General features: G+C 34.6%; 1 protein-coding gene across 4 annotated transcripts in view; it reads right to left on the bottom strand.

The window, feature by feature from the left end:
• Window positions 1-14,243, bottom strand: part of Pcdh17 (protocadherin 17) — a 90,417-nt gene that overhangs the window by 6,748 nt on the left and 69,426 nt on the right. For 3 of the 4 annotated variants that reach the window (XM_085698284.2, XM_085698285.2, XM_085698286.2), the window contains one exon: window positions 11,059-11,142. The exons of the other annotated variant lie outside the window; for it this stretch is intronic. In XM_085698284.2, coding sequence (XP_085554410.1) covers window positions 11,059-11,142 — 84 coding nt within the window. The remainder of the gene's footprint in view (window positions 1-11,058; window positions 11,143-14,243) is intronic. 4 annotated transcript variants of the gene reach the window in all.

Here is a 14,243-nt window from a genome sequence, read left to right as displayed (position 1 = left end):
TGATTATGATACACTACAAGCTATTCACCTTGTATTTAGACCATAATTTTGTCGCCAGCAGTTCACAGACAGTGAGGAAAATCGAATGGCATTTGTGTATAAACAGCAGAAACTATGAGCATAAAGTAAGCTATAACTGCCAAAGTTCAAGTAAGAATTTATGAATGGAATCTTCCGGAAAGAACAGAAGTAAACAGTCAAATATGTAGGCATAAAGGTCGTGTTTATATTCATGGAATAATTAGCTAGAAAAAATTATTAGAAAAATTGAAACAGCCGAAAGTAAGGAGAGAATGAATAGAAAAGAAGGATAGAAGGAGGTAGAAAATGAGTGGAAGAATGCAAAGGAGAGAGTTAACAGTAGAGCGGTGATAGAGGAATATAAATAGAAAGAAGGTTCTTATGAAGGTGTGCATTGTACACGGTTGCATCTACTAGGAGGAGAGGGGCCACATGTTTCATCTATCATATATATTTTAAATCTCCTCAATAAACAAGCTAAGTGTGTGTGATAAAGGAAATAATGCAAAGTCTTCAGAGGCGTTACAACTATAGAAGAGAATCAATTTGTTCCCTGTGTCTTAAAAGGAATAATCCAAGGAAAGACATGTAGAAGAATAAAACTACAAAATTGTAGAGTGTGGAGAAGCACGTCACCTTTATTGATACAGAATTGGTGTTTGTGTTAGTCAAGTAGAAAGGCCTTGGGCGAAAGCTCCCACAACAGAGTTGATTTGATCCAATTTACCTCCAAATTTAAGATTACCTAGAAATAATTCTTGTTTATTGTCATCCTTACTTCAATACAACATGGTCAACCTTTAAAAAGAAGTGATCATTTAAGTAAGACGGTAGAACCTTAAAAGGAATACATGTGACAGAAACTGTAGCATTGCAAAACCAAACCAAACCAACCAAAGAAAAACAAAACAATTCTGAATATTAACAAATAATGAATATAGGTCACAGATATCTTTCATATCTAATTCTAGTTTAAGGAAACACCTCATGAGAAAGAAGTTTCATTTACTTGGTATTTAGACTCATTTTTAGTTAAAGTTAGTGGTAGATGCCTGTAAAATTATGACTTGCAATTGTGAGGTAGGAACATTCTGAATTTCAGGACAGTCTAGATTGAGACTCTGGACTGCATATTATCCGTGTGTGTGTGTGTGTGTGTGTGTGTGTGTGTGTGTGTGTGTGTGTATTAATTATATATATAATATATATATTAACCATCACTCAGGAAGCTGAGGTAGGAGGATAGTCAGTACAGTCATTTAGCCTGGGCCACAAAGCAAGATTTTGTCAAATAGCAAAAAGGAATGAAGGAAGGAAGGAAGGAAGGAAGGAAGGAAGGAAGGAAGGAAGGAAGGAAGGAAGGAAGGAAGAAAAGATGGGTGGATAGATAGATAGAAAATAGAAATGTAGAAATGTAAAGAATAATCAATACATACCATATTAATTAACAACTTTTCTGTATATTTAAAAGTGGGAAATCAGTGATGAGATCAATAACTTAACTATTTTAACTTTATATTTTCATAACATACACTTAAATAATTGGACTTTTATCAATTTTAGTGAAAAGGACAGCATTATTTAGCCTTTATAATGAGAATTTAATCTTGGAACATCAAATACATCATTAGACATACTTAGCCATTCTGATGCTCAGTGAAAGGTGTTGGCAACTACAGTGAACATTAAAATTAAAAGTCAAGGCATTGAAGCCAGCAAGGGCCAGCAAACAAAAGTGAGCCATTGGCAGATACTTTTGTCAAGTGATTTTCTGGTATTGTGTACGTTTGTGTGTGTGTGTGTGTGTGTGTGTGTGTGTTTGTGTGTGTGTGTGTGTGTATGTGTGTGTGTGTGTGTGTGTATTCAGCCATTATAGAGGAAACCTATTGAACAATCAGCCAGAAAAATTCAATTCATGGTGAATCTATTTCATTAGTCTTTTCTGTCATGCTATCAGTCAGAAACGTATCACAAATATAAAGTTTAAACTTATTCTCTGGTCTTTAGATAACTAGACAGCACACTTAAGAAAAAATACTTAGCAATTAACCTGTTACCACTTGTGGTAGTAGTATCAAAAAATTCCCTGCTCTTACTTTTACATTTACTTGCTACCTTCAAAGTTTGCATGTTCTTTTATCTGAGAAAACACGCAGAGAGAATTTCCAGCATCAAACTGTGCATATACTTCCAGTTCCCATTCTGATCTACTTAGAAATACATACACACATCATATGTATGTATGTATGTATACACACACACACACACACACACACACACACACACACACACACACACACTGATATACTGATATACTGATGTAATAATAACCATGACACAGAACTTCAGAAACGTGTCTATCAATCAGGGTGTCAGTGACGATGTTCTTCAGTGCTGTGACTGTGGTGATGGATACTTAGCACTCTTTTGTGTTTTGTGACTACCAACAATTTTTTTTCTGATTGTAAACAGCTTTAAATAGCAATAGTGCTCTTATATTACAGCAGTTGTTTGGTAGTGTTTCTTAGAACATCTCAAATTAGGAATTGTTTCTTTGCAGATCACTCTATGAATGGAAGTCCATTTTTTATTTACATTTTACTCCTTTTATTTCTAATTTGCCTTATTTCACCAATGTAAGCTGCCATGACACCTACTAGCTGTCTGGAAAGTGGAATAGGCATTGATCTATATTTGCAGATGGCATGGAAATCTTCAGAACAGTTCCATAGAATGTAAACACAATGTGCATCTCACATTCTCACCTACTTGTATCCTTGACAAAAAAGAAAAAAAAAGCGTTTGACTGAAAACCAGGACATATAACTTAATACATCAGCCCACCGATTCCTTTTTCTATCTTCAGTGCTTATATATAAATGCACATAGCAAGGTGTACATGCTTCTCTTTGAGCAAAATGCATTGCAGTTTCTTCAAATATATTCTTACATATCAGAAAAAATATCACTGCCAACTTGGGAATCTTGTTAGAATACAGTTCAACAAGCCTAATAAAGCAGGCTTTCTTTTACTAAGTTGGCATGATTTGCAACATCCTGTGAAATGACACTTCTCTAGCAGAAACGGTATTTTTTCTTCCGTTTTTGGCTATGCTATTATTCGCTTACTTTCCTTTGCCATCTACAAATCCCTAGAGTTTGTGGTGATGATGTGAGTCATTACAAACAACAGGAATCTTAACAATTTATATGCATGCAAATTCATTCCAGTTATAACTGATGTGACCCCATTTACTAGAATATTTGATAAAAATAAACCTGGTTTCACTCTTCCTGCCTATGAATGGAATGCAGATTTCACTTTCAATATTATTCTGAAGAATGTGAAGTAAAGATATGTTGCCTCGAAAACTATTATTTTCCCTTATAGTATAAAAAAGGAATGTTCTGATATTGCAGTTGTATTAGATGTAGGGTTTTTGTTAACAAGGACTCACACAACTCAGTTGCTTTATTTTAGCCACTTTTTAATAAGCGTGGTTGTTTATTATTCAAGGGAAGAAGAGAATGACAATGGAAACCTGTGATGTGGGAAAACCAGTCACTTACTTAGCTAGACATCATTCACCCACTGCTTTGTGTTTCTTGTATTTCTCAGTTAAATACAAGGAGCTATATTGTTTATAGGTGGAGGTGAGACGTTATCTTGCTGTTTAGTTTCAATGTAAGGGATAAAATACCCTGTTACAATATACTCATTTTGGAAGGTACCTGTTCACACTGCAGTGATTTAATGAGGGGGGGAATCCTTAATATTAAAAACAACACATTTGATTATTTTACTTATTTTTATAATAATCATCAATAAATGTTAAGAATTTAGAAACATGATTCATATAATAAAAATACAATGAAAGGAACACTCGTACTTCATTTGGACACACAGCCCACTCAGCTTCCATACTTTATTTTAGTTGTGAGATGCCATTCTGTCTGCTTTAGATAGGTAGAGAGCACATTGTGAAGAGGAGGTTATTTAATACCATCAAATAGTCAAACCGTGGCAGCAGTGAAGTACCAATCCTTAAGTGTGCACCTGCATTGCACAATGCTTCTAAATGTATTGCCACGGATGTGTTTAGACTCCAGAAACCACTGGCCTATATCATTCAAGTGAATCCAATCACAGCTGGGTATTTGGAACTGCTCTGAGCAGTAGCACTCACTATTCGATGCATCTGTTCACCTTCGGGGATGGTTTTAAGTGTCTCTGACCTCTTGGACATAATAAAATGGCTATCAGAGTGGCCCTTTTAGAATATATATTGATAATGCATAGCAGGTGCCCAGAGATGAAGAAAAGCTGAGATAAATTGAATTGAAATTTACATTATGGAACAAGTATGAAACAATATAAGGAAATTTGATATTGAAGTCCCTGGTATATAAAACAATGAGTTTCTAAACCACATGGTGGAAATGTATGGCACAAATATAAATGTATCCCACGGCACACTTCTCTGAAATTATCATTTAAAATTTAGTTGCCCTCCTCCCTTAGTCCTGTTATGTAGGCACAGCTATTACCCGGAGCACCGGCAGATGCTTGGATGTGAAGGCACAGCTAAATGGGGCTATCTCTTTCCTAACAGGTACCCTTAGGAGAACTGGCTCTCAGAGTTAGTACTGTACAGCGATACAGGTTTGCATACGCTTTGAGAAAAGGACCTTTGCAGAACCGTCAAAAGCAAATCAATGCAATCCCAGTGTTCCAGTATAGAGGTTCTGTGGGTGCTTCTTCAATTTCTTTGAAGATTGTTGTGCTTAATGATTCATTATGTATCAATGCATTAAGTAACTACTTTGTGTCTAGGTATGATAACAGGTAGTGGTTTGTGGCAAATGAACCACTTTTATATTCACAAGTTTGTGACATTTTAACTCATCCCCAAGGAGCTTAAATTTCAAGAAAGCATGCAGTAGCTTTGAATTCTGCAGAAAGGAAATGATTCATGAACAATTACATTTTGAACTATGTCATAGTAATGTCAGGTGCAGAAATCTGGAGAATGGTGTAGAGGATAATACCATGAAGGAATTTATACAAAGAATGCTATTTGATCTTCAATTCAAAGGATGAATAGTACTGAAATGGAGTTTAGGGAAAACGTGTCCCAGACAAAAAAGTGGAAACAAAAACAATAGCTACATAGAAATGTTCATTTCACAGATCTATAAGAGATTAGCTTCATCAGTTTAAGAATGTATACTGCATCAACAAATAACAGCAACAAAAAAAAGAATATAAAATAAAATAAAATAACTGTGTTGGCAAAGTTAGTTAGCACCTGGAAACAGAGTAGAAGAATTCTGAATGAGATTATAGACTCGTACAGCAGGCAATGCAGCATAGAGGTGGTTGAGCATTTGACCATATGTCTTGTAAGGTTCCTGAATTATCTGAACCATTAAATGGGGAAGATATTGAACACCATTTATGGCCCTACAATACCCAGATGCACTAAAGGAATGATATTATCCAAATCACCATGGTTTCAAAAGACTCTCCTCTTAAGTTTTTCTATCTCTAACAGTACCATAATCCATGGTTCCAAAAACTGTTCTCAGGCATGGCTATTCTGTTCCCAAATACTGGCTATTCCGATTTCATTTTGCTCTACCTTTCCTATTTTAATGACAATTTTAAAGTCAAATAGTATTTTTTTTATTTTTCAGTATAGAACCAATAGAGAGAGATTGCAATCATGCATCAAGTGTGCCCTTGTCTGATTCCAACTTCTATCTTTCTCTAATTTTCCATTATCATCAACCAGCTTTCACATATATGATCAAATATATGAAGAAGTAAAATGAAGAGTCTATAAGAGAAAGAATAATTTCAAATAAGGTACGGTATGAGTTTCAGAAGTCTGCCCAATAATGCAAATAATTTAAATCAACAGAAATTTGTCGCCTTTAAAAAATTTCTCCAATCTGGGCAGTGCTGTGCATGTCTTTAATCCCATCATTCAGGAGGCAGAGACAGATGGATCGCTGTAAATTTTAGGCCAGCCTGGGTTACAGAGCGAGTTCCCAGGACAGGCTACACATCTTAAGAAATGATTATGGCCCTTGAGGAAGAAGAAATGTCAGTTTGCAGACTGATCCAGAACCTACAAGTTTTACATAATAACTCCCTGTTCCTATGACATATGCAATGCTTAAAGTAACTTCAGATCTATTTGTTAAATACCATGTTTGTATGAAAATCCCAAGTTCTAAAGATACCAATATTAAATGATAAAAAGGCATTTTACCTAGCAGTGTTTTTCACTGAGATTTGTAGGTCTGAATACATTTCATCCGAAAAAAAAAACTATAATCTGTGAGAATGCTTTTGAAATCAAAACGTGTATTTAAATAATGATTTTAAATTAGGGCATCAGTAAGTATCTGGGAGGCTTACACTTCATCACGTCTAGGTTTCTTCTTCTCTCCGACTTTTCCCTTCCTGCCCTTTTATTCTTCTACCTTCTGTGGCAGTGCCGTGGAAACTGAACAAGCTTCTCTTTTGTTTGTACTTATCTGAGTTTGTATTTGAGACTCTATCAGAAAATTGCCATCTACATGTAAACTAATGTCCTCATAACTGTGGGGTCTTGAAAGAGTTAAGATGTTTCCAGAAGAACTTCATTTGTATGCAGTGTGAATCCTATGCTCTTGTATGCAATAGTTAGCAAAAAGCTGTTTAGTTTACAAGGACAAATTTAAATTCTAGCAACTTAAATAATTGTGTGAACTCCAGACCAGAGACTATGTAAATATGCTACTCTTCTTTCTTCCCCGGAGGATGCTTTGCTTATGCCTTTATTGCCTCTGTAAGCTAACCCTATCTCTGATAATGGCACCATTTTTGATGACATGGATGAATACATTTAGGATTCAAGTCATCTTCCTAGCAAAGTGGTAATCCTGTAAGGAAGGTCAATAAAAACATGCCCATTAAGACAAACTCTGTAAGCGGCAAGGAAGAGAGTCTTATTAGTGTCTCTCTCTCTCTCTAGCTCGCTCTCTCTCATGTCTGCTGTCTGATTTCTTTGGGGAAGTACATCTATTTACCAATTTAAATCCTGTTGTTCAGTTCATTTCTAGCACGTCTTTGTTTTCAATTTCTAGAAACAAGTAAACAGAATCAATGTCACTCTTAGCATCCTTAGAAAAAGAGTTAAGTCAGAGGTAGCTAATCTTCTTCTGCTTGTTACTTAGGAACCAATCAACACCTTTCAACAGAATACGGCTTTTGTAGAAGATGGATTTTTAAGAAGGATTTTAATTGCTTAGATTATTTTTCCATGACATAGTAAAAGAGACAGAGGCAGGTACGGTTTCAGCTGCTGAATGAGATGTGTATAATTCCAAATGAGCAGATAGCTGCCTGCTTACATCAGTATTTTCAAAACTGTTTAGCTTATATATTTATATATGCAATATATATATAATAGAAACTGTTTCTGTAATAGTAATTCATCTCTACTAAGGATGAAAAGCAAAATGAAGTGTGCTCCACGGATGTGTTTCCATGTACATGTTCACTCTCGCAACATATGTAGATCATGAGAAATATGTACCTTCATTATCATTGTCTTAAAGGAAATTTTTTAAGGAGAGTTTTAAAATGGATAGTATCTAAAGTTTAATTCAGAGCGAGATATTCTAAATTTGAATCTCAACATCTATTGAGATGTTGGTACATCTATTTACTTTTCAACTTCACTTCATACAAACAAGTCACTTATCACTACTCAGTTGACATCCCCATTCCCACTACCACTAAAATCAAAAAATACTAAAACAGAAAGAACTCTAAAAGAAGGTGAGACTCAGAAAACATTTTTGCGCTCTTGGAATATTTTCCTGAAATCATTTGTTGTTAGTATTTGTAAATATGCTGTAGTTTATTGGAAGCAGATGTTCTTATCATGCACAGTTGGGTCTTCCCAAGAATGAAAATTTAAGCAAAATCAATAGATTCAATTTCCATGTTCTAGAGTAAATATACTGAAATGCCTTAGTGTAATGGATTTTACTGGCAAGGACTGGCCATTTTTCTAGTAACAGATTTAATATTCTGGAATCATTAAAACACACTGAAGAGATGAAGAGGCAAAGAAACAGAGGTCAGGAAATTCAGAAAGCAGAGAGCTGTGGCCCAGTAGGCTGCGGTGCTGTGTAACCAATCAAGGGCCAAAGGTTCCGACAATTCTGTATGAAATGCAGGCCACACATCAGAAATTATCTGCAATGGGGTTTTAAACACGTCCTTATCTAAGAGAGCACTTCTTATTTAATTGATAATCAACCACATCCAGAACAAAGAAGAAATGATTAAAGGGAAACATATTTCCCCTGAGCAATACTACTAGGAAAACAAATTCGAAACGACGTGAGAACATATTTAAGCTTCAGACTTGTAATCTAAATCTAATTTTAAAAAACAAATTCATATTGACCTCACAGGGAGAATTCATTAGGATGTTCTTTGCTAATTCAGGCATGTAGGACTTGAATATTTACTCCTCTAAAACTGCATGTTCAATCCTAAGAAAGAGTGATATGGTTTGCTTCCCAAACTGATCACAAGTAGCTGAGGTTGTTGCTGCTGTTTTCATTTTATTTTAATTTTTTCTTTTGCAGATATTCACCAAAAGGGCAAGTCATTTTAACTACTCGGTGTGGAAAGTGCCTCATAATCATGCTGTCATAAAGCTTTAGGCACAAGAAAAGACTTTCTACATGTTAGCATTGCTAATCCCCCTCCCTCCCTCCCTGTCTCCATTCTCTAGTAGAGAGATATCTATTCACTGGATTACAAAGGGCAGTAGACTGGGAAATAGCAAGCACACTGCCTGCAGCCTTCAGCACATCTTCTTGCAATGTCATAAAACGGCAACAATCTCTCAACTAAAGCCTAAAATTATTTTAGAAACAACATCAAAAAGTCAGAATATGGAAAACTCCTGAGCACAGAGACGGAATCGCAAATTTCTGCTCAAAGGAGATAACAACTTAAATTTGAATAGCAGTCTCTTCTCAACTAAATTCCATCCATGCCTTTCTTTATGACCTTCAGGTGTGCAAATTCTTTAGCTTGTAATTGTCCCAAGTAGAATCCACAGGCTCACCTCAAAATGGAATAAAATTTTAGCTATTGGATTTGGTGGTTTTCTAGTAAATTGTTTAGTTTTCAGTTATTGAGTTTATAAAAATGTATATGAACATGAAAGACACAAATCTAGGTATTTGTAGTATTACTGAAAACTGGAAAATGATATTAGGCTAGCAGTAGTTGGTAGACAGAGATTTCTTGCCCATTTCCTTTGTTTACTGAGTAAACGTATTTTATTAGTGAAAATAAACATTTTTGCATATACTTTTGAAAGAAATAAATGATGTATTATTAGATTTAACATTTTATGTACATGGCTTATTTCCTTATTGCCTATACAACAGAAAGAGTGGTAGACTTCTTGCTTGGTATCCATAGGGGCGACTGAATATGTGGCCATGAACCTGATAACACATATCCTATGCACATATGATATGAATCAACAGAAAGTTAATGTCAGATCAAGCCAAAAATGTACATAAAACATAGGAAATGAAGTGGGAAATTTGTATTCTGAAAGCTAAGAATTTTTTGGCATATATATTACCTTTAAAATTAATTTATAGTAAATTAAAAAGTAAAACTCTCCTTTTAAACTGGTTAAAATGGATCACAATCTTTTAAGGGAACTATTGATTAAAATGGATCACAATTTTTTAAAGGAACTATTGAAGGGAAATTATTAAGGGAAAAAAAATGAAGATTTTATATAGACTATGTATGTATGTGTGAGTATGAACACAAACCTGGGTTTTAAACTTTTATTTAAAATCTCCAAATCAGAGACAAGAATAATTTTTCACACTAAATGTTACCCATTTAAAGCTTTACATTTTATCTCCAATATCCATTCGCTTTTACACAGGAATTAAGGCAACTTTTTTCTCTATTTCTGGCATAAGTAAAGCAAGACAAATAAAGATAACAGTGATGTATACCTTGCCAGAATATACTTTTACATATATTTTTCAACACAGCAAACAGCCTGATATAACCATTTTCTCCAGTGACTAAGCCTTTTCATATACACACAGCAAAGTACTCAAAGGGCAATCAAGTCTCTGAAATACATTCAAATGATTCACTACTGAGATTTTCCAATAATATGGTGAACTAAGACTTCTCCCTATGTTCTTTCCTGCCTTCCACACAGTGGGACCAGCTATAGCTCACTTCAGTGTGTTCAGATTATCTGTATCACATCCAGAACATACTCAGAGATCAGAATATATTTACCAATTGCGTCCACTTCACATGATTGTGATGTCATGCTCCACCAGCTACTAGAATTCATATGAACTGGATTCTGACTTGACTCTAGGAATTCATATTAGAGTGATGTGTAAAGATTTTTTTTTAAAGTAGTGAAGAAAAAGCCTCTAATAAGTTCCACAAAAGAAATCTTACTTAAGATGATCAGCAATTGGTTGTCTATAAAGACACAAGAAGTCAGGGGACCAGTTTCTCTGGCAAACAGTTTTCAGATTGACTATGAAGTATTTTTCTCTACACCCACAACATATGTGGTAGTCAAGTCTCTCTTTCTTTACAGGCCCCTCCAGTGCCGCAATTTTTCTCCTGGCAAAACCTATTTGTAAAATTAGCACAACTGATAGATATTACATAGGAATTAGTCGTTAATGGCCCACTAAACTCATGTACGTATAATAAGCAACAAAAACCCTGGTTTCACACATTAGTTATATTCTCACATTGACTCTAACTAAAAACTCTTCCTGAAATACTAGTATGGCTGAGGTAGAAGTAGCAGCAAATCACTACTATTTTTTCTTTAAAAAACGAAGATGCATATTTCTGCATGGCAAAGGCACAGTCACAGAAATGCCACCATCTAACAAGTAAAATTCGGACCACAGAGAAGAAAGCTAGCAGATGAAGAAATTGCTCACCTGGAGGAAGCGGATCAACAGACTGAAGTCTAGTAGTGATGGTGTGTAGGGTGAGGATAGCAAAGGAAAGCAAAGTCGGGAATGCTTGAAAAATAAAATATTTTTAGTTAACAAATAGAAAGACCAAGCGGCACAAAAAGGGCCAACTGAATCACGAATCCTTCCTTATCAATTTGATTTTTTTAAAATTTAATTCCAGAGAGTAATCAATTCCAAAAAGCTATGGATACTGATAATTCCTGTTTCCTAAGACATAGTCATCCCAGGAAAAAAATTACTTTAAAGAAGATTTCCATTTAAATGAGATGGAAACAGTGCCAAGTAACTGCAAGGCTCTCTGTTAATAGAACCCTTATCAGCATGATGATACGTTCATTTATTGAGTTAAATAGGTTTCTACCTGAGTGAACAGAAGTTGCAAACCAGCATATAATCAAAATTAAAGTCCAAAACTATTTTCTAACACATCCACAGATCAAGGCTTGTTCAAATTGTTCACTGAATTTTACTATTAGTTACACAATGCAGGCTGATTGAAGTTCAAATCATATAATATCCATAATTAACTTTTTAAGGATCAATTAATACTCAAGAGTGTATTTGTTTCAGAATAGCTATCTATCAATATATTCATCTGTATTCTGAAATATATAAGAATACATTTATGTATAGCTTCTAATATGCATTTTTATATTGCAATGAGTATTATTTTTATCCAAAATATATATTCTAATATGATTCAATACTTATGTTAAATTACATATGTATAAATTTTGAATGTAACTTTTAGTTCAATGTGAAAATGGGTAACAATACAAGTTTAGGGAAATACAACAAATTTTTCCTCTCGAAATTTTTGCTTTTCATTTTATGATCCTCTGACTTAGGTATAACATGGGCATGTATAATTGACCTACTACCTAATAAAGAAAAAAGAACATTCTGTTTTGCATTTGTATTACTGAAATGTGCAATGAATAAGCAGAATCAATTGCTGCCTAAAAGTCCTGCCAGAAATAACAAAAAAGTAAAAATAAATGGCTGTTGGTGAGCAAAGGTAACTTCATTTTTTTAAACATTCTCATTTTTTTAGCTTCATGACAAATTCCACATCTTTTGTTGCCCCTTGCCTGGAATGAGAATATGCAGACTTGGAGGTAAGGCAGGTTGCGATGTTACTAAGAGCTCTAACATTTTTTTTCACTATTGCCCCCCACATATTTCTCTCTATCTCCTGCCAGCTTCCCTCTTAATTTGTGTATTTTTACTACTCTTAAAGCACAACTCCAACAACAGATGGAACATCTGAAAAAGTCTGTCTCATGAACATGTGTATATGTAATATTCATCACAGAAAATGAATCACAGAACCTGCAGAACACAGGCTATCTCAAAGTATCCTCATGACAGTGGCCACGTTAGTATTCTCAAAAGACATCAGTTCTTATCACAAACAGAAAAGAAGTGTGTGTAGCTAGTAACATTGATTAATATTAATTGTTATTAGACATAGCATCATTTCTGTTTATGATCCACTTGTCTTATATTTTAATCCTATCAACCAATAAAAAAGTCCTTTTCTAACTGATAACTCATTAGTCAATATCTAATGCATTTTAGATATAACCAAACTACTGTATAGTTTCACAATAGCATAGATAGAGCTATATAAAGTATAGATAGATTTTAATTAGAAAAACTCAGAAAGTGTACAGTGAGTCTAAACAAGTCCTCCAAATTCCATCTAGCACTAGCTCATAGGAACTTATTTATAAATGGAGTATTTGAGGATGAAATCACTGAAGATGAAGTCATACTGGATTACAGTTGATCTAATACAAAAGTTTTATATGAAGACAAAGCAGGGACATAGAGATAAGCAGGGAGATCTCAATAGGACCCTGGCGGCAGACTTTAGAAGTGGGTTTGATATTACTGATAACCTCCAGAAACTAGGAAGAAACAAGGACTGCCTGCAAGAGCATGGTGCAACTAGATGCTATATTTTGTATGTGTTGTTTCTGAATCTGCAAGATCTCAGCAACTGTTGTTTAAAACCACAGTCACCAGTATCTTACTACAGCAGCCCTTGCAAACTAATACTGCCTATTCAAAAGGAAACCTCCAGTCAGAAAATAAACAAAGATGAAAAAATACATAGACAGAGGAGAATGGGACAATTAGGTACAAATGAAAAATTAGCCACTGCAAATGTAAAACATGAGAAGTTAGCCAGGTGCTCGTGTTTAATCCCAGCACTTGGGAGGCAGAGGCAGGTTGATCTCTGTGAGTTCAAGACCAGTCTGGTTTACAAGAGCTACTTTCCAGGACAGGCTCCAAAGCTGTAGAGAAACCCTGTCTCTGAGAAAAAAAAAACACAAAAACAAAAGCAAAAACAAACAAACAAAAAGAAACAAAACAAAAAACAATCATGAGAAGTTAAAGTTGCTTTCATTGTTGTTTTCCATGCAATGAGTCTTAAATCCTTATGGCCAGAGTTAAGAATATATGCTGCTGACTACAAAACTTGGCAAGCATCCAGAGAATTAATCTTTTTTCTTGAACTCTAAAAGTTCCTTGAATTACAGATAAATTTATGATCATTTGACTTAGGATGCTTTGACCTTATAAGAATGGAAAAACTGGCATGAATCCGGTAGAAAATGCCATATTTCCTATATTTTTATTGTCTTTCAGATAATAATATAAGATTTGATGTCCTCTTGAAGACTCACAGTTCCCTGTTAACAAATTGATAACTGGAAATCCTTGGCAGCAGGTAACAATACTGCTCAGCATGGATGAACAGTATGTTGGGAGAATGAAGTTCATGTTCACAGCTATTGCCATTTTAGGATGGACTCAGAAGGTTCAACCCCAGGGAAAGTCAAGGAGGCAATATAGAATTATTTTTTAAAATATCTATAATTAGCTGCTTTTGCTATTTTATAAATGTTCTCAAGATTTTCTTTTCATTTGCTGTTTGTTTGAATTTTATGGACATTATAGCACATTTGTAGTTCCGCAGGAACTTTACTTAAGATGTCTCCTTGTCCTTTATTAATAAACAAAATTTGTACCTAAAGGTCTTTTCACATCTCTGTATGAACATTTTAATTATCAACAACAATAAAACCCTTATCCTCAATGGAGTTTTTCATTATATTTTTGTAGCGTTCTTTCTA

The sequence above is a fragment of the Myodes glareolus genome, chromosome 12 (genome assembly GCF_982192425.1).
Source record: "Myodes glareolus chromosome 12, mMyoGla1.1, whole genome shotgun sequence".
Classification (NCBI taxonomy): domain Eukaryota; kingdom Metazoa; phylum Chordata; class Mammalia; order Rodentia; family Cricetidae; genus Myodes; species Myodes glareolus.
The sequence above is the reverse complement of the archived record's forward strand: the minus strand, read 5'-3'. Positions and strand labels throughout refer to the sequence as shown.